The sequence below is a fragment of the Dendropsophus ebraccatus genome, chromosome 14, assembly GCF_027789765.1.
Source record: "Dendropsophus ebraccatus isolate aDenEbr1 chromosome 14, aDenEbr1.pat, whole genome shotgun sequence".
Classification (NCBI taxonomy): domain Eukaryota; kingdom Metazoa; phylum Chordata; class Amphibia; order Anura; family Hylidae; genus Dendropsophus; species Dendropsophus ebraccatus.
The window spans coordinates 58131446-58155540 of NC_091467.1; the positions used below are offsets into that span (position 1 = coordinate 58131446).

At 42.9% G+C, this 24095-nt stretch overlaps 1 protein-coding gene across 1 annotated transcript in view; it reads right to left on the reverse strand.

The window, feature by feature from the left end:
* Positions 1–24095, reverse strand: part of SEPTIN9 (septin 9) — a 191159-nt gene that overhangs the window by 149558 nt on the left and 17506 nt on the right. Inside the window, exon 2 of the mRNA XM_069951615.1 lies at positions 11161–11220. Coding sequence (XP_069807716.1) covers positions 11161–11220 — 60 coding nt within the window. The remainder of the gene's footprint in view (positions 1–11160; positions 11221–24095) is intronic.

Sequence of the window (24095 nt, forward strand, 5' to 3'; positions counted from 1 at the left end):
TATTTATAGTCTATTATATTCTTTATATGTTTATATTTATATTCTATTCTTTATCGGTTTATATTTTTAGTATATTGTAAATATTTGCTATTTATATTATATTTTGTTACTTCTTGACATCTGTTTTATTGAGTAACAAGTTTAAATGAGTTCTCTATTGTTTCCATATCATCCTATGGTTACACTATGCTCACATTTAAGTCTACATAGCACCTTCTAAGTACTATAGAACATACAGTACTAGCATAGAATTACAAATTGTGAAGGGAACAAGGTTATAAACCCCCTTTAATATCCATTTCTTATTTACAGCTCTTGTTACCCTTTTCCTCAACCTTTCTCTCCTTATTGTTTCTCTCCCAACTCTCTAGTTCTTATTCCTTTCAATGTTAATATTCCTCCATTCACCCCTCCCCATCTCTCCCTCTTCTCTTCTTTTCTCTTTCACTCTTTCAGTCCTGTCGCCAGCTCAGCAAAGCCATGACCGCCATATATTCCAAGAACTACTTACAACCCTAGCGTACTGTCTCATGGCTGATGCCTTAGCGCCTTATGTTCTCACTAACCTTGCACCAATGTCTACACTGTTCACACATGTGTGTAAGTGTGTATGTATGTGTATAAGTGCATGGAGATCCACATAACCCACCCACCCCTCTCAGAAAAAGCTGGTTCTCCAGCCCAAATCACTGCACAGTCTGCCAATGTGTAATACATTGTTACAGTGAGGGATCCTGCTGTACCTGTTAGCAATTATACTGTTCCATTGCTAAATCCTTGGCCAGAATGCAGGGATTACATTGGGCGCTTGCTATTTAACCCTTACAGCACAGGACGTTTTTATATTGTGCTACGGGAACTTGCAACAACAGGGGTTAAGTGAGGTGGAAACCATTGGATATTGCCTGATCCTAGCAGAACGAATGCAGAAGAAGCCTCGAAGTCGTCTTTTGATGTTACACCTGCAGAGAGTTATACTAGATCTGCGGTTATATCGGTTCAAAATAGAAATCGCTGTAATCTATATTTAGACGAGTGTCTGTCTTCTTGTCCAAAATCTTCCTCTGCCATGTGTTTAGCGCAATAAATCTAGAGCTTTTCCTTAGAGGAGCCAGACGTTGCTGAAGATAACTATATAGATGTCAAATCAGGCCTGCTTGCACCCTGATAACACAATGCAAAAAGAAGGGGTTCATTGGTAGAATTCCAAAATTGAGTGTGTCTGTGTCGGTCTGTTAGTGTCAGTCAGTCACTCTGTCTGTGTCAGTAAGTCAGTGTCTGTGTCAGTCTGTCAGTGTCTGTGTCAGTAATGTGTGTTTACGTAGTGTGCATAGTGTGTGGATGGTGGGTGCATAGTGGATGGATGAGGGGCCCGGCTGAGGCTCTGTTGCTCAAGGGCCGGCAAAAACCTGGAGCCGGCCCTGCATCCAAAGATGATGAACAATTATGGTTATAAGTATTTATTACATAGCAGAAACAGAGGCTAAAATTGCCTGCAGCAAAGCACAATTGAAGGCCAAGTATTTGTTCATATACTTGGGCCCTGGGTTGCACTGTGCATTGTAGGTAAAACTGAAAAAGGTTCCTAGCCTTATGCTTCACCCAAACACTATGAATCACTTGGTAATAGGCGAATACAATAACAGCTAAGGCCATGAATGCTACAGAATCGACATATCTACACTGTATGGTACCTCAGGGGCGGGGTTACAGCTATTTAAAAAGTCTATTAATCAACCTGTCACTAATTTTGCAGATTCTTCATTATTGGAGCCCACTCTTCCTACGAAAACTTCAGACAGGTGGAGTGTGGACTATGAAATACTATGAATCACTTGGTAATAGGTGAATACAATAGCAGCCAAGGCCATGGATGCTATACAATTGACATATCCACACTGAAGGGTACCTCTGGGGCGGGGTTACAGCTATTTACAAAGTCTATTAATCATCCCGTCACTAATTCTGCAGATTCTTTATTACTGGAACCCACTCTCCCTATCAAAACTTCAGAATATTATTTCTCTCGGATTCATGTTCATGGAATGATTTACATTGAATTCCTGGCTTAGGCCGTATTATGGTCTACAGAGAATAGGAACCAGTTCTTCGTCCAGCACCTTTTGCAGGAGACAGCTGTTGCCCTGTGCAGCTGTCTCACATGTTACTTGGATACAGAACGATGAAAGCAAACATGCAGGATGTTGATATTTCATGTGTGGAGGTGTTCTCTCTCTCCCTTCACGTTTCCATGTGTTTCTAATGAAGTCGTGTCAGTCAAAGCCTTTGTCCACCTTTGAACAAAGGTACAGTAGAATAATATCCTTGACCCCATCCTAAATTACAGACCATATCATAGTCTAGAGCTGCATCCATAATTTTCCTGGCTTTAGAGCTGAAATCTGCCAGTGTTCATTTCTGACCCTATCTGGTATTATCCATCATCCAAAGGAGAAGAAGACACAAGGCTCATAGGATTTCATCATTAAAGGGCCAGTATTCACATGAAACATGTTTAATAGTTGTCGCATCATGCAACGCGTTTCAGTTGGCTTTTCTCAAGTGGCGGAGAAGGAGAAAGGGGTCTTGGAAACCACAAAATGCATTGTGTGATGTGTTAAAGGGAATCTTTTACTAGGTTTAAGCTGCCTTAAATAAGGTGACAGAAATGCTGAACAGATCGGTGTATTACTTGCATCATTCTGTTAAGTCGTTCTCCTAATATGCAGGAGAATAGGATTCTTGCCACACCCCTACCCCCGTCCTCCAGCTTCTAATTGACAGTTGACTGCCTATACACAGCATGGATAGATAACTGCAAATCAGCAGCTGGTGGGTGGAGTTTTCTGCTTCTCATGAATATCCAGGACTACTGGGCTCATGCACATAATGGAGAAGACTACTTATTGTCCATACCCTGAGGTAGGACAGTATAAACCTTATGACAGAGTCCTTTGTGCCTTGCATTTTTTTCCTTCTAATGATGGGTAATTTCATGGTCAGATTTGGATACATTTGGAAGACGTGGCTTGCATTGGATATATGTGCTCTATGGTGTTGGGCCCAGAGCGCAACCTTTAAAGGTGAATCCCTTACTGGCTATGTGTTTTCTATAGCAAAATTTATTACGTAGATTAAGCTAATATATAAATGGTTAAATATTTTTTGACAGGATTCGATACGATCCAGCATTCCAGTGCGCAGTTTTACTATGGTTGCAACCATAATGGTGACCCTTTGTATTTTTGCTGAGGAAATGAAACAAATCATACTGATATTAAAATCTGAAAATGATTTGCTGTAATGAGCGGTTATTATGACACACAGCGGTATACCTATGATAGAGGCAATAACATTACTATAGGCAGGTGGGGATGCTAGTACCAAACTCCTCCCCCCAACCACCCCAATACTGTCTCCGGATTTTGGTAATGATGGAGCTGGACGACGTCTTAGCTGGGTGTGGAGGGAGAAGTGACCTCACAAGGTTATTCAGAGGAGATTGTGCGATGCCAGGTTGGGAGGATGCTGAAAATGAGATAGGTACATGATGGCTTATCTAAAGGTGAAAAATCATTTATGGTAGGGATAACATTTAATATGTGGTGTTTTGTGGTCAGCAAATAATGGCCCTATTACACAGAGCAATAATCTGCCCAATGAGGCCGATTCTGCAGATTATTGCTCCACGTAATAAAGACAACGATCATCCGAAGAAACGATCATCGGCTGATCATTGCCTTTCCACTACGTGGCTGACAAAACTTTATACATACCTGTCCACACTCCCCGGTGTTCTTCTAGCCTCTTCTCACTCCCCACAGCTGCTGCTGGGACTTCTGAGCAGGTCTGTGAAGTGACAGGCTGCTCAGCCAATCACTGGCCACTGTGCTGTCCCATCTTGGTCAGTGATTGGCTGAGCGGCCTGTCACTCAGAGCCCGGCTTAGAGGTTCCAAAGGGCAGAAGTGAAAAGAACACTGGGAGCATGGAACAGGTATGTATAAAGTTTATTATTTTACACGTTTAGATGTTTAATAGGCTCAGTAAGCGAGCTCTGATCTAGCAGATCGGCGCTCGCTTACATCAGTGATCAGGCTTAAAGGGGTTATCCATCGCTACAAAAACATGGCAACTTTCCCCCTACTGTTGTTTCCAGTTTGGGTGGGGTTTTGAAACTCAGCTCCATTGAAGTAAATGGAGCTTAATTACAAACTGCACCTGAACTGGAGACAAGAGTCATTCTGTCTCTGAAAAAAGTGGCCATGTTTTTGTAGCACTGGATAACCCCTTTAAGATTTACAAGGGGGATGTTGGAATGGGAAGATTGTGAGGTTTAAGGGCACCAAATGGGCACCTTGGCCTAGCTTGATCCAGGAAGATGGATGGTTCATTGTGTGCACATCAGAATAGAGTGGCCTTTTCCTAGTTTAGGTTCCATATTTATAGAACACATGAGCTTGGTGACCCTGCAAGGGAATAGACCTAGGGGGAGATTTATCAAACATGGTGTAAAGTGAAACTGGCTCAGTTGCCCCTAGCAACCAATCAGATTCCACCTTTCATTTTCCAAAGAGTCTGTGAGGAATGAAAGGTGGAATCTGATTGGTTGCTAGGGGCAACTGAGCCAGTTTCATTTTACACCATGTTTGATAAATCTACCCCCTAGTCTTTTTAAGTGGATGCAAAAACAGAGGGTGCATGTCTGGGCCTGCCACAATTTATGGTGGTACAGGATATATGTTTGCCTAGGCAGGGTAAGCAGGGCTCGACGGAACACCATGGGGGAGATATATCAAACTGGTGTAAAGTAGAACCGGCACAGTTGCCCCTAGCAACCAAGCAGATTCCACTTTTCATTCCTCACAGATTCTTTGCAAAATGAAAGGTGGAATCTGATTGGTTGCTAGGGGCAACTGGGCCTATTCTACTTTACACCAGTTTGATAAATGTCCCCCCATGTGTATCCCAACCAGGAAGCGAGGCTAGAGGACCTAAACAATTTGCCTCTACTACATTGGTACCAGATATCATAAGACAACTTTAGAGGTTTCTTGGAGTCAATGTGTAGATGTGTCAGAGCTGTTCTGTCAGCACAAGTAGAAGCTATCCAATATTAAACAGGTTGTCCTAATGTTATGGCTGATCGATGTATTTCTAGGTTGGCAAAAATGGAGTCATCCTTCTGCACATATGAATCTTTGCTGGAAACTATCATAGTAATTTTCAGAAACCGTTCCAATCCTGTCAATGTCAATTTCATCAGGAGAAACAGAAAATCTGGTTGGCTGGATGATTCCTGTTGGCGAACGCTTGTCATCTTCAGCCAAACAGGATGCAAGTGATGAAAACTCTGCCGTCCAGTTGGCAGAATGTCGGATCACATGATGATTCATTTGAATGACTGTTTTACCATTTGTGTAGCCAGCATATTCTAGTAGTACGGGGGGAGGTGTGGGGCTCTCACCCCGTCATCAGCCATGTTTCCTAATCACATAGGATTCACAATGCTGCTACCTTACTGTCAGGGAACTTCTACAGCAGGGGTAGGGAACCTTGGCTCTCCAGCTGTTGCAAAACTACAACTCCCATCATAACAGCCAAAGCTTTACTCTGACCCATTGCAGTGAATGGGAGCCATAGTGTATACATGCTAAATACACTGCGACCGTTGTTCACTGCGGCCGCACAAAATAATTGACAGGTCTATTTTCTACGGTGAACAGCGGCCGTAGAAAATAGGTTGTGGTCACAGTGTGAAGTATAGCTCCTGGCCATACTTTCCACTGTTGTCAATGGTAAATTGGGGTGTGGGCACACCCGAATGTCTCTGCATTCCAATTAACATAAAGTAATGTTCATCTGACTGATACTGCAGTATCGGCCGGGTGAACGTGTAAGACATTGGCCGTTATTTGACATGGGCATGTCAAATAAGAGCCGCTGTCTTTACCCTGTGTGAACATGACCTAAAAGAATATTCCAATATAAAACTAACTTGTCCCCTATGCACAGGAGGCAAATAAGAGATCGCAGGGGTGGGTGTCAGTGGGCGGGCTCAGACCTCCATAACCCCTTCCCTCCCACGTTTACCAGATAGGCCCCTGGCTCCCCGGGTTTTTAATAGATATGGCACATGACCCACTATTTATTCGTTGGAAAGAGCCAAATGCTGTACTCTCTCCGCTGGACCTGTGGCTCTATTTAGAACAAAGGAGCCAGGGGTTGATCTGGAGATCACTGGGGGGGTATGGATCCGTTTGTTTTATGTTGGACATTTTCATCCCCATCACACCATGTTTGTCGTGAAACATATTAAATTTTGGTAAAGGTGGCAAGTGATGCATTAATTAAAGGGGTACCCCACATTTTTTATTTTTTTTTAAGTAACCAATGTCAGAATGTTATACAGATTTGTAAATTACTTCTAATTATAAAAATTTACGTCTTTTAGGACTTATCAACTGCTGTATGTCCTGCAGGAGGTGGTGTATTCTTTCCAGTCTGACACAGTGCTCTCTGCTGCCACTTCTGTCCATGTCAGGAACTGTCCAGAGCAGGAGAGGTTTTGTATGGGTAGTTGCTCCTGCTCTTGACAGTTCCTGACATGGACAGAGGTGGCAGCAGAGAGCACTGTGTCAGACTGGAAAGAATACAGCACTTCCTGCAGGACATACAGCAGCTGATAAGTACTGGAAGACTTGAGATTTTTAAATTTAAATAGAAGTCATTTACAAATCTGTATAACTCTGTATAAAAAATTATGGGCTAACCTGGTGGGGATAATAAAAAATAATAATTTAGTAAAGTTATTTAACTTTGTTATATATATATTTACATTAAGTGGTAAGAGCCATGAACAGATTGTTTCTCAGTTAGGGCATCAATGGTGATATTGTTCTGCAAGGCAGGCAATGTAGGTCTATAAGGAAACGCCCGTTGTGGACATAACAACTGTGACATGGAGCCGGCTTGTAAAATCAATTTTATTTTTATCTTGATGAAAATACAGTCAAAGATTTGTTACCGATTGTCATGTGATAACGTTTAGTTAGAGGAGTTTCTGCTCAGAATAAGGCTCTTAGTGTCCCCATAAACATGAAATATATTACGGGATAGGGAGACGATACCTAATAGAGAAGTAGACCTAAGTTATCGATTCTGCGCAAATTGATAACTGAGTGAGGGCGACACGACTAAACGTCTTTCCTGTAACCTACAATATGCCATCTGATGGATGCTGAGTGACAACCCCCATGCGGCTTACTATCACCCTCATAAAAAGCTGCCTATATCAGGACAAGCATTATACTATATTTATGCTGTCTTACTAGTGATGCCTTTTTTTGCTGTATAATGTTTTATACTTTGTGCTAATGTAACTGTGTTTGCCCAGGGTACTGTGTGGTTTGGAGATATGGTGGCCATGTGGCTGTGAGGTCAGAGAACTAGGAATTGCATGGGAAGCCCTAAGCTACATTGTGGTATATGTAATGGCAGGCAACCCTTCTGTAGATGGCTTCCCATAAAACAAGTGATTTTTGTGACCGGGCTTGCATAGTGATGAGAGAAGATCATTTTCTTATAGACTTTGGGAAGTCTATAAGACGGCTGGCATAGAGGCAGGGCCGGTTTTAGACAAAATGTGGCCCTGGGCAAAACTAAAGTGGGGCCCCAAAAATACATATATACATCCAGCAGGTATTGTGCATAGTGCGCAGCAGCATATCCCCAGGTGCAAGTTTTTATGCAAAAAATTGCACATTAAATTAAGTTTGCCTGCCTTATGCAGTTTTCACTCAAAAGGCAAAAAAACCCTAAATTTGCTCATTCCTGTGCAATTAAGTGAGTGCATGAAACTTATTAAGACAATGACCCATTGCTCCCCCCCCCACCCACATGTGTATATGGATAGATAAGCCACAAGAAGACAGAGCAGGCACTACGGCTTCCTGGGCTCCGTAAACAAAGCGTACCGTGTGCAAGGTACTCGCTCACGTGTTGCTCGTTGAGACAGCAGTAAGTCCAGCAATCATAATAATATCCAGTAGAATTACAACGGCACTCACCGGTGTCAGCGAAATCGATGGTTTATTACAGGAAGAGATATACAACAATAGCATGTGCGTTCCACAGAAAGGAGGTGTGGAGCGCTATTGTTGTATATCTCTTCCTGTAATAAAGCATCGATTTCGCTGACACCGGTGAGTGCCGTTGTATTTCTACTGGATATTATTACATATATATGGATAGACTGACAGATAGATAGATAGATAGATAGATAGATAGATAGATAGATAGATAGATAGATAGATAGGAGATAGATAGGAGATAGATAGATAGATAGATAGATGATAGATAGATAGATAGAAGATAGATAGATAGATAGATAGATAGGAGATAGATAGATAGATAGATAGATAGATAGATAGATAGATAGATAGGAGATGGATAGGAGATAGATAGATAGATAGATAGATAGATAGATAGATAATAGATAGATAGATAGATAGATAGATAGATAGATAGATGATAGATAGATAGATAGATAGATAGATAGATAGATAGATAGGAGATAGATAGATAGATAGGAGATAGATAGATAGATAGATAGATAGATAGATAGATAGATAGATAGATAGGAGATAGATAGATAGATAGATAGATAGGAGATAGATAGATAGATAGATAGATAGATAGATAGATAGATAGATAGATAGATAGATGAGATAGATAGATAGATAGATAGATAGATAGATAGATAGATAGATAGATAGATAGATAGGAGATAGATAGATAGATAGGAGATAGATAGATAGATAGATAGGAGATAGATAGGAGATAGATAGATAGATAGATAGATAGGAGATAGATAGATAGATAGATAGATAGATAGATAGATAGATAGATAGATAGATAGATAGATAGATGAGATAGATAGTCAGTCGGATAAATAGTCAGACATATGCTCCTACACATATATAAACACAGTATTACAGCACACAGTATGCACATCACTTATACATAGAACAATACAGACAGACAACATCACCAATACATAACACATCACACATAGCACTGCACAGTGTACACATAAACACAGCATACTTATCCAGCTGGGTGCAGTCTACAAGGGGTTAATCAGCAGGATGATGTTAGGTGGCTGAGGGCTGGCAGTCTCACTTATGTGCAGAGGTTTGCACAATATTGTCCCTCCCTTCTTCCTGTCGTTCCGACTGCTGCTGATAACTTAGCAGGAAGCTGCAGAGCATCACATGAGGGGAGAGGAGGTGGGTCGGATGTTTTTTAAGGTGACGCTGGCAGCACAGACTGTGTGTAGTAAAACACCCCCCTCCCCCCAGGGACAAACAGCACAGAGCTTCTTCAGGACCACAGCAGCACTTTGCCGATCGGCATGTGACAGGACTAGCATCAGGAGCCACCAATCGCATCATTAGCAGCCGGGCTCAGGGGGTCGCAGCATCATCCAAGGATCCCTGTCACAGCCTGTACATAGCGATCGGCAGGTAACAGGGAGATGCTGTGTTGTGAGAGGGGGGCAGCGCGATCGGGGCAATGTGATGCTGTGTGTGTGCCCCTGTAGGTCTGATGTCTGATCGATCAGAGGGGAAGCTGCGCGTCTCCTCATGCTGCTGGCTGGCTACTCTTACCCTCACTCTGCGTGCGGGGCCCCCCTGAGGACGGGGCCCTGGGCATTTGCCTTGTTTGCCCCCCCCTAACGCCGGCCCTGCATAGAGGAGCCCCCCAGTATCCTCCATAGGCATATACAAACTCAGTGGTGGACACTGGGGGGCGGGGCATGGTCACCTGCTCCTCCATGTCGGCCATCTTATGGACAGACTCACCACAGAGCAGGACAGCACAGCCTGGAGGAGGGGAGTCTGGTTTTAACTCTATGAAGAACACAGGGAGCTGCTGTCAGTATATACAGTGAGTACAGTTACTAATACTGTACACTAAACTATTTCACTATAAAGTGGCCAACCCCTTTAAAGAGGACCAATTATGTTTTTGTTTTTTAATTAACTCATTTAATCTCTTCCTGGCATTCTTAGTGACAAGGGGACCTTTTCCTGCTGCTCTGTCTATATTCAGTGATCTTACACTATATCTGTCCTTGTCCTTGCCTATTTTCAATCATCCCTGCACTGCACACCGACAGGCTGAGAGCAGTGACTAGTCATGGGCGCCCCTCCATCCAGATGACTAGTTGCCGCCCCTCTCCCTGCCTTGCACGGCAGAATAAAGGTACTTTTTCAGTCCACTCAGCTCCTTCTGCTGTATAACATGATGCCTATAGCTTAGGTCAACAGTCCTCAACTCGTGACGGTGGTCCAAACGCGGACCGCAGAGGCCAGCTGTCTGGACCGCTGCTGCAGCTCAGTATACCTGTATACTGAGCTGCTCCCCTTTCCCGATGCCCGGCTCACTGACAGTGGCAGGGCCGCTTTAACCAGAGGGCAAATGATGCATCTGCACCGGGCCCACTGGTTAAAGGGGTTATCCAGCGCTACAAAAACATGGCCACTTTTCCCCCTACTGTTGTCTCCAGTTCAGGTGCGGTTTGCAATTAAGCTCCATTCATTTCAATAGAACAGAGTTTCAAAACCCCACCCAATCTGGAGACAACAGTAGGGGGAAAGTGGCCATGTTTTTGTAGCGCTGGATAACCCTTTTAAAGACCCCTTCGAGCAGCCCAGCCTTCGCTATGAGCGACCAGTACGGTTGCACAGGGCTCCGGCCAACAGCCTGTTAGGGGGGAGCGCCATCGGGATGGGTAAGTAATCTACTTACCCATCTCTGGCGCCCCCTGCAGGGACCCCCCCACCCGCCCACTGCTGCGCTCTGCACAGTAACTATAAGAGGGGAAGAGAAAAGGAGACGCCCGGACACAGGTGAGTATAAGTGTTTGTTTTTTATGTTATATGCTCAGACCTTCACCTGACAATAGACCCGGTAAGTGGACCTTCACTAAAAGTTGTTGAGTACCCCTGGCTTAGGTAGTATTTTTAAGGTGATGGGTTCCCTTTAAGCTGAAATACATTGTATATACATTGTATATTGTCACTTTAGCAACATAACATTCCCAGATATCTTTTATCTATAGGTTCTATGGTAAATTTAAAAACGATGCCACTTACTTGGGCTTACGACATCATTGCTGAGTTTGCGTAATCGCCCACTGGTCGTCCTTGTGACACCTAGAACAAAGTGAGGAAGAATATACGGTTATAAGATTTTAACAAAACATATTATTAATAGTATTTGACCTATTGGCGCCTGACGCCAGCACATGTGATTCTCTTTATGGAAAAACTTGGATGACACTGCTTTAGAATTTGTGACTTGTGTTTTATTTTTACATTTTGGAAAAGTTCACAGCTGAAAAGCACAAAATATTTTGGCAGACACTGCAACCCTATGAATGCTGTTAGGAAAGCCTACATAAACAATAATATCATAAATTATCTGTCATATATATATATATATATATATATATATATATATATATATTACAGATTTAAAGGGGAACTCCGGCATTGTTTTTCTTCTTTTGTCAGAAAGTTATATAGATTTGTTATTTACTTCTATTTAGAAATCTCCAGTCTTCCAGTACTTATCAGCCGCTGTACGTCCTGCAGGAAGTGATATATTCTTTCCAGTCTGTCACAGTGCTCTCTGCTGCCACTTCTGTGCATGAAAGGAACTGTCCAGAGCAGGAGAGGTTTTCTATGGGGATTTGCTACAGTACCTGAGACAAACAGAGGTGACAGCAGAGAGCACCATTTGAGACTGGAAAGAATACACCACTTCCGGCAGGACAAACAGCAGCTGATAAGTACTTGAAGACTTAGGATTTTTAAATAGAAGTAATTAACAAATCTGTATGACTTTCTGACGACAGTTGATTTAAAAGAAAAAAATATTTTCCCCTTTAAGAGATGCCTAGGTGACTTTTTCAGTCATTACAGATGATCGTTCAATGATGGTTGCCCGAAATAGTCAAGATTGGCCATTATCTCATGTGTTAGAGAATGTAACAAATACTAAAAGAAATAGTACAACCAAGTCATAGGAGGGAGCTGATTATTCACTATAAGAACTCTACTCATCAAGGAGATGGGAGATGGAGTAGAATAGGAATATATCCAAGACATGTTGTAGTGTAAGTGATATGAAGAATTCTCTTAATAGGTAACTCATTGTTGCCATGTTGCTTCTGCCCCGGCCTCAGAGGAAACAGGTTAATCTCTCATTAGCCATAATCCAATTAAGTTTATTCCTAACCAACCCCTTGTATTCTGCTCTGTTGTGCACACTGCACATCCAGGCCCTGTACCTTAAAGGGGTAAGGCCCTATTACACGGGGCGATGTCAAAGGGGTTGTCCACCGAAAATCTTTTTCTTTCAGATCAACTGATATCAGAAAGTTATATAGATTTGTAATTTACTTCTATTAAAAAATCTCAAGTCTTCCCATACTTATCAGCTGCTGTATGTCATGCAGGAAATGTTTTATTTTCAGTCTGACACAGTGCTCTCTGCTGACATCTCTGGCGGAGACAGGAACTCTGTCTCGGTTTTATATGAATCCCCATTGAAAACCTCTCCTGCTCTGGGCAGTTCCTGTCTCGGCCAGCGATGTCAGCAGAGAGCACTGTGTCAGACTGAAAATAAAACAACATTTCCCGCAGGACATACAGCAGCTGATAAGTATGGGAAGACTTAAGATTTTTTAATAGAAGTAAATTACAAATCTATGTATACTTTGTGACACCAGTTGGTTTGAAAGAAAAAGATTTTTGCTGGACAACCCCTTTAAGGAGCAAACAAGCACTGTCAGCGCTCTTTGCTCCTCATTGCCAGCTCGTTGCCAGTGCTATTACACGCATAGGCAGTGAACGAGTGAGTACAGGGGGGGGCTGCCCGGGTGATCGCTAGATTGTCCGGGCAGCCCATAGAGGATAGCAGCGGTCAGCTGTTGCCGCTCCTGTTCTGTGGAGCTACGGCAGCAGATGGTTGCTATCCTGCTATCCTAAGATATTAAAAGACAAACAACAGCAATGAGCAGCTGACATCGTTCATGTCAGCTGATCGTTGCCTGTTTTTCCACCAGACGATTATCGGCCAAATACGGCTGATAATCGTTTAGTGTAATGGGGCCTGTAATCCAGAGAATTTTTTTTTTAATGAACTGGTGCCAAGAGTAATGATAAATTACTTCTATTTAAAAACTCAAGCCTTCCAGTACTTATCAGCTGCTGTATGTCCTGCATGAAATGGTGTATTCTTTCCAGTCTGACACAGTGCTCTCTGCTGCCACCTCTGTCCATGTCAGGAAGTGTCCAGAGCAGGAGCAAATCCCCATACAAAACCTCTACTACTCTAGACAGTTCCTAAAATGGACAGAGGTGGCAGCAGAGAGCACTGTGTCAGACTGGAAAGAATACACCACTTCCTGCAGGACATACAGCAGATGATAAGTACTGGAATGCTTGAGTTTTTAAATAGAAGTACTAGAAGGTTGGAAATTTATAAATAGAAGTAATTTACAAATCTGTATAAAAGGTGAGTAGATGCATTGTATTTGCCTGGCATTTATTTGTTGAACTGACATGACCCAATAGCACAAAGGCCTTCTCATACAATAGGAACACAGTTACATAGCTATGGTGACCTACTTAAGGCCGCACTTCAAAACGACACCACTCGTCTTAAAAGCTGATAACCTACTAGACTTCTTGGAGGTTTCGCTGCTCACATACCACTTACATTTGTAACCGTTTCACAAATAGTCTCGTGCCAGTAACTTTCCCCCAAGTAACCCATTGTGCTACAATACGTCCTATACAAATGGAGGAGAAGATTGTTAAGCGCCATCAGGAAGTGGACACTTGGATAAAGGGGTAGCTGTCAATCACTGTGGTAAGTGCTGTAAAGTGAGGCAGGATTTACATCAGTAATAAAACCCTTGTACTCCGCAGGGATGATCTTATGGCAAGCTCTTCATCTATCACCTGCTGCCCTCAGTCCACTTTGAGAGAACTTACTATTTTATTATTTTAAGAAAAGATTGTGATAACTGGTTGATTCCAAGCCAGCAACTTGTATGTAATGTGCAAACTGGGAACCATCAGAAAGCTGTAGCTATTTTATGTTAGTCTGTAGACTACAGTCCAATAAAACACTATGGGGGGAGATTTATTAAATGAAGCCCCGCCCCCATTCACCCACTGGATTTACTAAGGGACACTTTTTACTAAGAGGCATAATTTTTGATATGTTGCTGCCCATGGTGAGACTAACAATTCATTCCATACTTGTTATTATCTATTCAGTCTCCTTCCCCCAGTTCTGAGCTGCTGCTTTCAGCTAAAAACACAAAAATCTGTGCCTGAGCCTTTCTCTCTGTCTCCCTCTCCCTCCTCCCTTCTGAGACGGCTGATGCCCTGGCTGGCTTTATCTTCTTTGTAATGTCGGTGAGGTCATTAGCAACTTGACCTCAGATTAACCCTCCAAGCATTTCAAAGAAGCTACAATGTTGCCAGGGACTTGTTTACATTAGCCATCTCAGAAGGGAGGAGGGAGAGACCGGGACAAAGTTTCACACACAGATTTTTGTGTCTTCACCAGAAAGCAGCAGCTCAGAACTGGGGGAAGGAGAATGAATAGAAAAGTATGGAAGGAATTGTTAGTCTCACCATGGGCAGCAACATATCAAAAGTTATGTTTGAGTGGAAAACCCCTTAAACTGTTCACAATTACGGATCCATAATTGCAGAAAGTATAATGCTGGCGTGTGAAAGCGGCCTTATATTTTATTAGTAGTCTGTATCAGGATCTATTCCAAGTACATCAAGGAATTCTACATACTAAATGTTATTTCTTCTACATGGTCACCATCCTTTAAACAAACTTTGCATAAAACAATAGTTTAAATACTAATATAAAAAAAAACATTGTAATCTATCTAATTAGAGAAAAGTGTCTCCTATTTTCAAGCTTCTTTCCTCTGCCCCTCACTAAGGGTTTGTTCACAAATGTTGTCCTGTGTTTGCAATGGTCACTGGAATCTAACTGAGAGATCAGATTACATGCTGCAAATATGAGAATTGATTCACAGCTTAGACTGCTCACTACTGCTCTATGATGCCCTCTGTTACCGCTGCTGCTGCTTCTTCCTTTCCCCTCATTGAGACATTACCTGACCCGATTCCGGAAATCTTGGGGATGACTGAGTGGCAGCTATTTGGATATCAGGCAAGGATTTCTCTCTAAGCCTCAGTGGGAAGAGGCTGATAGCCACCCTAGCCAACCCCTTAGACTTACACAGAATGAGGTTATTCCCCTGCAATATGCCACATTGCTGCCCCTGACAATTGTAACCCCCAACAATGCAGCCACAGTGCTTGTCTAAAAAAGTTGCCAACAGTGTCCTCCTAGGTGATACCTGATGTCATCACAATTTGCCAACACAGTTTGGTTAGAAGAAGAACAAAGTCTATGACTCCTACTAGTTCCTTAAAGTGTCACTGTCATATATATATATATATATTTATTTTTTTTATTTATTTTTTATTTTTTTGCAGAAATCAATAGTCCAGGCGATTTAAAAAAAAACTTTGTAATTGGGTTTATTAGGCAAATATGCCATTATCTGCATTCAAAAAGACTTTCCCCAGGTCCCCCCCTCCCCCTCCTCTCTCTTCTTCACTGCTCATTATCAGGAAATCTCTGCTCTTTTACCTAAGTCGTGCCCTGTGTAACCTATGGAGAGGGGAGGAGGGAGGAGGGAGATTAGTCACCAGCAGAGAGCAGAGAAAAAAGGATTACACAGTGGGAGCTGTGTGAAAGCCAGTATTCGGAGATCAGAGAGGTCAGTGCTGACTTCAGAGGAGATAGCCTGGTGATGTAGCTGTAAATTAACTCTTTGTTGTCCTGTTTTGGTGCCTCATCTCTCCATTTTTCAGCTAATAAACCCCATTACAAAGTTTCTTAAAATCGCCTGTACTATTGATTTCTGCAGAAAAAAAATAATAATTTAAACGGCAGTGACACTTTAAGTCATTGCAATGTAAAGCTGGATAACCTCCAGAAGCAGGAGAATAGTGCAATAATACACAATATGGAGGTTAGAAAGTGCAGAATTTAATGCACATTATATAACAGGAGGAAAGTTAGGAGAACGATAATACTTATGTATAAAATATAGAGCAATGTTTATTCTAACAAAACCTGTATGCTGGCTTCTTAGATGTTTGTTTCCTGGTGGCCATATTATGTATGTTATGTAAAATGGCATGTAGACAGTAGTTTTCGATGTCTCCTCCAATAGATTTTTTATTTCGGCTACTTTGTAGCTTGAAAAGAATTATGACTAGTATTCTGAGGCCCTCTAGTGGACATTTTGTGTATAACATCCCAAATGGTAATAAACTGAAATCTGTTTTTACATCTCAAAGTTTTAAAAATTATTTCATATCAACCGGTGCTAGGAAGTGCCAGAGATTTGTAATTTACTTCTATAAAAAAATCTCAAGTCTTCCAGAACTTATCAGCTGCTGCATGTCCTGCAGGAAGTGGTATTATTTCCAGTCTGGGAAGCAGGAGAGGTTTTCTATGGGGATTTGTTACTGCTCTGGCAAGTTCCTGACATAGACAGAGGTGGCAGCAGGGTGTATTGTGTCAGACTGGAAAGAATGCACTTATAAGCACTAATAAGTACTTATAAGCTGCCATATGCTCTGCCTGAAATGGTGTATTCTTTTCAGTCTGACACAGTGCTCTCTGCTGCCACCTCTGTTCATGTCAGGAACTGTCCAGAGCAATTCATCTACAATAATTGTATTATAATATAGAGGGCATGGGGAAAAAAATATATCCAAACTATATTAATCATTTACTCCTGTGGCCTCTCGTCCCAGCACAGTGGCTGATTCCCCCTTATTTATAGGGAGCTCCACTGCACCACTCTCTAAAGCAGACCTAGCAGAGACCCCCACCAAGCCATGGCTCTCCTACAGCATGAGTAATGATTTGTGGGACATCACCCAGGTGAAATATTTGCAGGGATTGTCATATAAGAAATTTGGGAAGCTCTACAGGCAAATGTACTGGGAACCAAATACATGGTAATTGTGTCCCCTCTTTAATCAGGACAGATGGCTCTTGTATCACCTTATCCATTGATTTTAATCCCACATAGAACAAGCCATCTGTGTCAACATACATTATCACATCATTAAAGACCCTGTCATGAAGGAAGAGTTGCCTGGGGTGTAGGCCGAAGCCCACTCTATGACCTCAGCCCATACCCGATGTAAATCCATGGCCAATGTAAAGTCCAGTATATAGATTGGGCACTCGCATTCTGACAAACTGCCAGCAGAGGGCAGTATAACACAACAACCTGTAGCAAGTAATTTCCAATAATATTCCTTCCACAAAAACGCATTGGGATATTGCACTTGTAAAGCCCAAGTGATGGCTATCTTTAAAGAGGACAAGCATACAGAGCCATAGACAAATTATTGATGAGGATGTCAAATTATTTGCACAAATTCCATCTAACAACTGTCAGGAGACAAACTACAAGACACTGTCAGGTAAGGGAAGGTACTATCCATCACCATCACTACTTCTGGAGCTCCAAGATCAGACCTTTCTGGTCCACGAAGAAGTTTCTTGCATGCTTACTAGTTGGGATTTGCTCAACAAATTGGCAGTTGACTGGTGTGTCAGCTGTCAGTCACATAACTTTAATTCAATGCACCTTATGGCCATCACCAGGGACGCCATCTGCGTTTCTATCAGTACGGCCCTGCTACTGACACTAACAATTCCTTCCATACTTGTTATTATCTATTCTGTCTCCTTCCCCCAGTTCTGAACTGCTGCTTTCTGCTGAAGACACAAAAGCCTGTGTGAGCTTTTCTCTCTGTCTTTTCCTCCTCCCCCTCCCTTCCGAGACTGCTGATGTGAACAAGTCCCTGGCAGATTAAATCTGCAACTCTGTAGCTTCTTTGTAATGCTGGGAGGTCAAGTTACTGGTATTACAAAGTTGGAGGGGGGAGACAGAGAGAAAAGCTCACACACTGCTTTTTGTGTCTTCAGCAGAAAGCAGCAGCTCAGAACTGGGAGAAGGAGACAGAATAGATAATAACAAGTATGGAAGGAATTGTTAGTGTCAGTAGCAGGGCCGTACTGATAGAAACGCAGATGGCGTCCCTGGTGATGGCGTCCCCCGGCTGATCGGCATAAGGTGCATTGAATTAAAGTTATGTGACTGACAGCTGACACACCAGTCAACTGCCAGTAAATGGGCCCGACTTCTTCTTCAGCTTCTGGGGCTGGGACCTGCGTTCAATAAGTACCCTTCTCTTCTCTTGTGATAGTGCCTAGCTTACTAGTGTATCTTGATCTAGTGTTTTCCTGCATTCTGACTCTCCCTTTATTGTATATTGTCTTGTTTTGTTCTGTTTTGCACTTTGATGACATCAGGGACTGTCGTCCAGTTGTCCGTTGCTACTTAGATCATCTGAGGCAAGTAGGGCTCACCTGTCCTTGTCTTACTGTCCCTATCCTAACGGTTAGTGTCACCATGGGCAGCAACATCCAAAAAGCTATGTTTGAGTGGAATAGCGAGTGAATTTGTAAAGTTAATGGAATTAGTAGTCTAAATCTAGAGCTGCTCACCGTCACAGATCCCCTCTCTTCCTAATAAGTGGAGGAGCCTCCTATAGTTTTCAATGAAATAAAACTCATCCATAGGCAGTTAACATGCAGATAGTCAGGGCCTGTCAGGCTCCAGGTAAGGACAGAGCTGTCATCCAGGTGTATAATAAACATTGTTATAGTACACCGCTTCTGTGATCTCGCTCTATCCTCGGCTTTGTACAAAATCAACAGCGAGACATTGTCTGGAAAATGGTGAATTGAGTTTGAGTCAGTCTTTCTACAGGTGATTTCCATCCTGTTATGTTAGCAGTGACAGCAATGATTTGGTGTATCCACAACATTCCCATAGATGGTAAGTGGTGCCCTTTATCTTTGCGGTGTTCCTGTTGATCCTATAACAGTAGGTGGCCCTGATGTTCATTTGGGTTATCATATGTAACCTGACCTCAGCGACATGTTGTGGCCTGTAATCATTGTGTGGCAAATACAATCCTATAGATAGAAGTCTAAGCAGTTTCCTATAGATGATGCTTTTAACTATTTTATTGCCACTAGTAATACAGTGGTGGTCTGAGCCATTTCAGAACCAAGCTGTTTTTGTTCGCAGATGGGCAGCACTGTGTCTGGCACAGCAAGGAAGGGGTCAGGTCACCTGACCTGAACCTGTCTCATTGGGATGGGCACAGTGCTGCACACACACTATGCTGAGTGTACTGTACCTGGTCCGGCAAGGAAGGGGTTACTGTGATACACCATGTGTGTGTCAGCTCTACAACATCATCTGCTGGTATGGAATACATACTGGGGTGATGTGATGCAAAATCAGTGAAAAAATTAAATATAAAAAGTGACGTTACAAATCAGTTGTAATTCCTATGTAGTGTCCAGCAGGGGGCCCACTATATGTAGAAGTCTATGGCACTGTATTGTGTCTATGGAAGTGTATGTAATGTAATGTACACTATGCTTTATTAATTGAATTAAGTGTCCTTGCTCCCCAAAGTATTCCATAAATGTATTAAATCAATCAATCAATCAATCAATCAATCAATTTAGACAGCAGGCAGGGAGGGAGAGAGGTGTCTGTGTATCTAACTACCCCCCCCTCCCTGCTCTGTGCTGTGGGAGACATATACACTGTACTACTCCTCCCATCATGTGCTCTTAGTATGAGCAGATGATGGGGGAGTAGTACCAGGGCTATCCCCATCACCACCCCCACCGCTGCCACATATGCGCTGTACTACTACTCCCATCATGTGCTCTTAGTATGAACAGATGATGGGAGAGTAGTACCAGGGCTATCCCCATCACCAGCCCCCCCCCCGCTGCCACATATGCGCTGTACTACTCCTCCCATCATGTGCTCTTAGTATGAGCAGATGATGGGGGAGTAGTACCAGGGCTATCCCCATCACCACCCCCGCCGCTGCCACATATGCGCTGTACTACTCCTCCCATCATGTGCTCTTAGTATGAACAGATGATGGAGGAGTAGTACCAGGGCTATCCCCATCACCAGCCCCCCCCCCCCCCCGCTGCCACATATGCGCTGTACTACTCCTCCCATCATGTGCTCTTAGTATGAGCAGATGATGGGGGAGTAGTACCAGGGCTATCCCCATCACCACCCCCGCCGCTGCCACATATGCGCTGTACTACTACTCCCATCATGTGCTCTTAGTATGAACAGATGATGGAGGAGTAGTACCAGGGCTATGCCCATCACCAGCCCCCCCCCCCCCCGCTGCCACATATGCGCTGTACTACTCCTCCCATCATGTGCTCATAGTATGAGCAGATGATGGGGAAGTAGTCCCGGGGCTATCACCAGCACCCCCCGCCGCCGCTGATGCCGCTGCATTGGAGAGCTGCAGGTGACCTGCCGGCAGCTCTGCAGTCTCCGGCAAGGGATGTGAACTGCAGTGCAGCGGCATCAGCGGCGGCGGTGGGGGGTGGGAACTTCTCCTTTAATAGCAAGCGATCCTAAAGGGGCATTAAAAGTTGAGTATAATTTTTTAGAAGTTTTTGGCCGCACTTGCCAATTATAAAGTGGGCGACCTTGCTGAAAAGGCCACATTTACTGGACTTACTAAAAGCTGAAGTCAAGTTATATAAGTTTGTCATTTTTTTTTTAAAGAAACCCTTGAAATAGTTTATTATTCTTACCTTGGCACCTCTCACACCCTCTTTAATAAAATCCTGTGCTATTTACTCGCAGATTTTTGGAATGTAGGCCCAGTATGTGCCTCAAATATTGATCTTAACATCTGTAGCAGGCTGAGACCTGCAGATTACCAAGCAGTACAATACAGATAGAAATGCTCAGCCGCCTTCATCTTTACTGCTTTACCTCTGCAAGTTATACTGTACTGTTGAGTACTGTTGTACTGTTTGAGTTCATGGCACCTTGAAAGAGGAGGAGTGGGAGGAATTGTGAGGGGGGAGTGTTATGGCACTGAGAGCGCTGCACCATAGCATTTGTAGGTGCAGTTTAAAGGGGTGCTCTGGCGAAAAAGCTTTTTCTTTCAATTTAACTGATTTCTGAAAGTTACCTAGATTTGTAATTTACTTCTATTTACAAATCTCAAGTCTTCCCACACTTATCAGCTGCTGTATGTCCTGAAGGAAGTGGTGTATTTTTTCAATCTGACACAGTGCTCTCTGCTGCCACCTTTGTCCATGTTAGGAACGGTCCAGAGCAGGAGAGGTTTTCTATGGGGACTTGCTACTGCTCTGGACACTTCCTGACATGGACAGAGGTGGCGGCAGAGAACACTGTGTCAGACTTGAAAGAATACACCATTTCCTGGAAGGCTGGAGATATTTAAACATAAGTAAATTACATTAAAAGAGATACCTTCATTCTCAGTGTCCGGTGCACAATAGGGAGCTATCACAATGTTAGATTCGTCAAATCTGCTGATAGTTCCCCTTTACGGTCAGTGCATACTTTAAACTCAGTATAGACATTCAGAATACTGAACATCCACAGGTATGATCAGAACAACAATGCCTAAAGCTTAAAGGAGAACTCTGTGAACACCTAATTTTTAATATGTTATTACATAAGCAAAGTTAGACAAATTCCTAATGGACACTAGTTATGGGAAATGCACATATAGCGCTATTTCCCTTAATTTAGTAGAACAGACAGGCTTCACTTTCTCTAAAAAAAAATGTGATTTCGACCCCCTTGATATACCAGAAGTGTCCAGCAGGGGGCGCAGTATATGTAGAAGTATAGAAGTGGAAGTCTATGTAGAAAGCATATGTAGTGGAATCCTCCCTGTTCCCCCTCCCCATGCTGCTCGCTACCCATGCATCTCCCTCCCTTCCGTGCTGCCCGATGCCCATGCACTCATCTCTCTGCCGCCCCTGGCTGCCCAGTGGCGTGCAGCGGGGTGAGCGGCAGATAAGGAGCGCTCACCTTGCTGCATGGCACTGGGCAGCTTGAGCAGGGGGGAAATGAGTGCACGGGCAACGGGCTCACACAGGAAGGGAGGGAGATGCCCCGGTAGCATGGGGGAGGGAAGATGCCTGGGCGGCACGGGGAGGCAGGGAGATGCACGGGCACCGGGCAGCACAGGGAGAGGAATGATTGCACTACATACACTTTCTGCATAGATTTCTACTCCTATACTTCTACATATACTGCACCCCCTGTTGGACCCTTCAGATATAGCAAGGGGGTTGTGACGGTTTTTTTTTTTTTTTTTTAGAGTAATTGAAGCCTGTCTGTTCTACTAAATTAACGGAAATAGCGCTAAATGTGCATTTCCCATAACTAGTGTCTATTAGGAATTTGTCTAACTTTGCTTATGTAATAACATATTTAAAAATTGATTTTCGCCGGAGTTCTCCTTAGAGGTACAACTGGCTTATTTCAAAGGATGGTTACTGGGATGCACAATCGGATGCCCCTTATTAACTGGAAAATTAGCTATACGGATAAGATCCAACAACTATACTCTATATGGATTGAAAGCTTGTGAAATGATAAAAGCGGCAGAGGGGGAATCATCGGAGATCCCTACATCAAGACGAAATGCAGCCAATAAGACAATGAAACATTCTAATGATCTCAATAAAAATAATTGCCCTGTCCCAGATATTGGAGACTTAGTTCAGTTACAAATTATATGGTGTTAATACAGGGAAAAACAAAGGAAATAATTAACCGTGTTGCGATTTTAAGCGATTTTGTTAAGCTTTTAGTTCTGGACCTTTACCAGCCATCTGAATGTTTGTAAGAGCATTTGTTCCAATGATTGCCACGTGTGAAAGGCCCAGCGATTGGGAAAAGCTTGTTTGTTGGGTAAGTGCATCTTTGGTACAGCTCCAAATATCAGCTTTTGTCTGGAGGACAGAGGGGATGTGCTGCCGACAGTCATGGCAGTGAACGGCCATAGAAACGATTGAACAATTGTCTGTGCAGTTGTTCACTGGTCCAATTGACTTGTTATATAATTAACAGGCGCTCAGAACAAGCAATAATCCACCCATGTACCAAGATGTTAAAGGGATATTCCACTCAAACATTATTATTACCTATTCAGTCTCCTTCCCCAAGTTCTGAGCTGCTGCTTTCTGCTGAAAACGCAAAAATCTGTGTGTGAGCTTTTTTCTCTGTCTCCCCCTCCTCCCCCCCTCCCTTGTGAGAGGGCTGATGTAAACAAGTCCCTGACTGGCTTTATCTGCAACATTGTAGCTTTTTAGTAATGCTTAAAGGTTTATTCTGAGGTCAAGTTGTTAATGAACTCACTGTGATTATCCATTCCAGCATTACAAAGAAGCTACAATGTTGCAGATAAAGCCAGTCAGGGACTTATTTACATCAGCCCTCTCAGAAGAAAGGGGGGAGGAGGGGGAGACAGAGAGAAAAGCTCACACACAGATTTTTGCTGTTTCAACAGAAAGCAGCAGCTCAGAACTGGGGGAAGGAGAATAAATAGGTAATAACAAGTATGGGAGGAATTTCAGTTTTGAACAAAGGCATTGCTGAGTGGCACAAGCCCCAGTGACGTGCCCAATATTACCAGATGCACTGGTTTAACAGCACTGTCACTGTATGGAAAATACTGTTTAGAAGCATAAACCACCTGGTCCATCTTATCTGCCCTTATACTATTTCCTTTATTATTATCTTAGGATAGATATATGTTTATCACAGGCAGATTTACATTCACTTTTGGTAGAATTACCAACTGCTGGAAGTTTGTTCTGTGCATCTACTACTTTTTCAGTAAAGTAATATTTTCTCATGTTGGTTTCAATCTTTCCCCCAATTCAGATTATGTCCCCTTGTTGTTGTGTTCAGTTTCTTATTAAAAAGTCTCCCCTCCTCAAACTTATTCAGACATTTAAATATTTAAAGGTTTTGATCATGTCCCCCCTT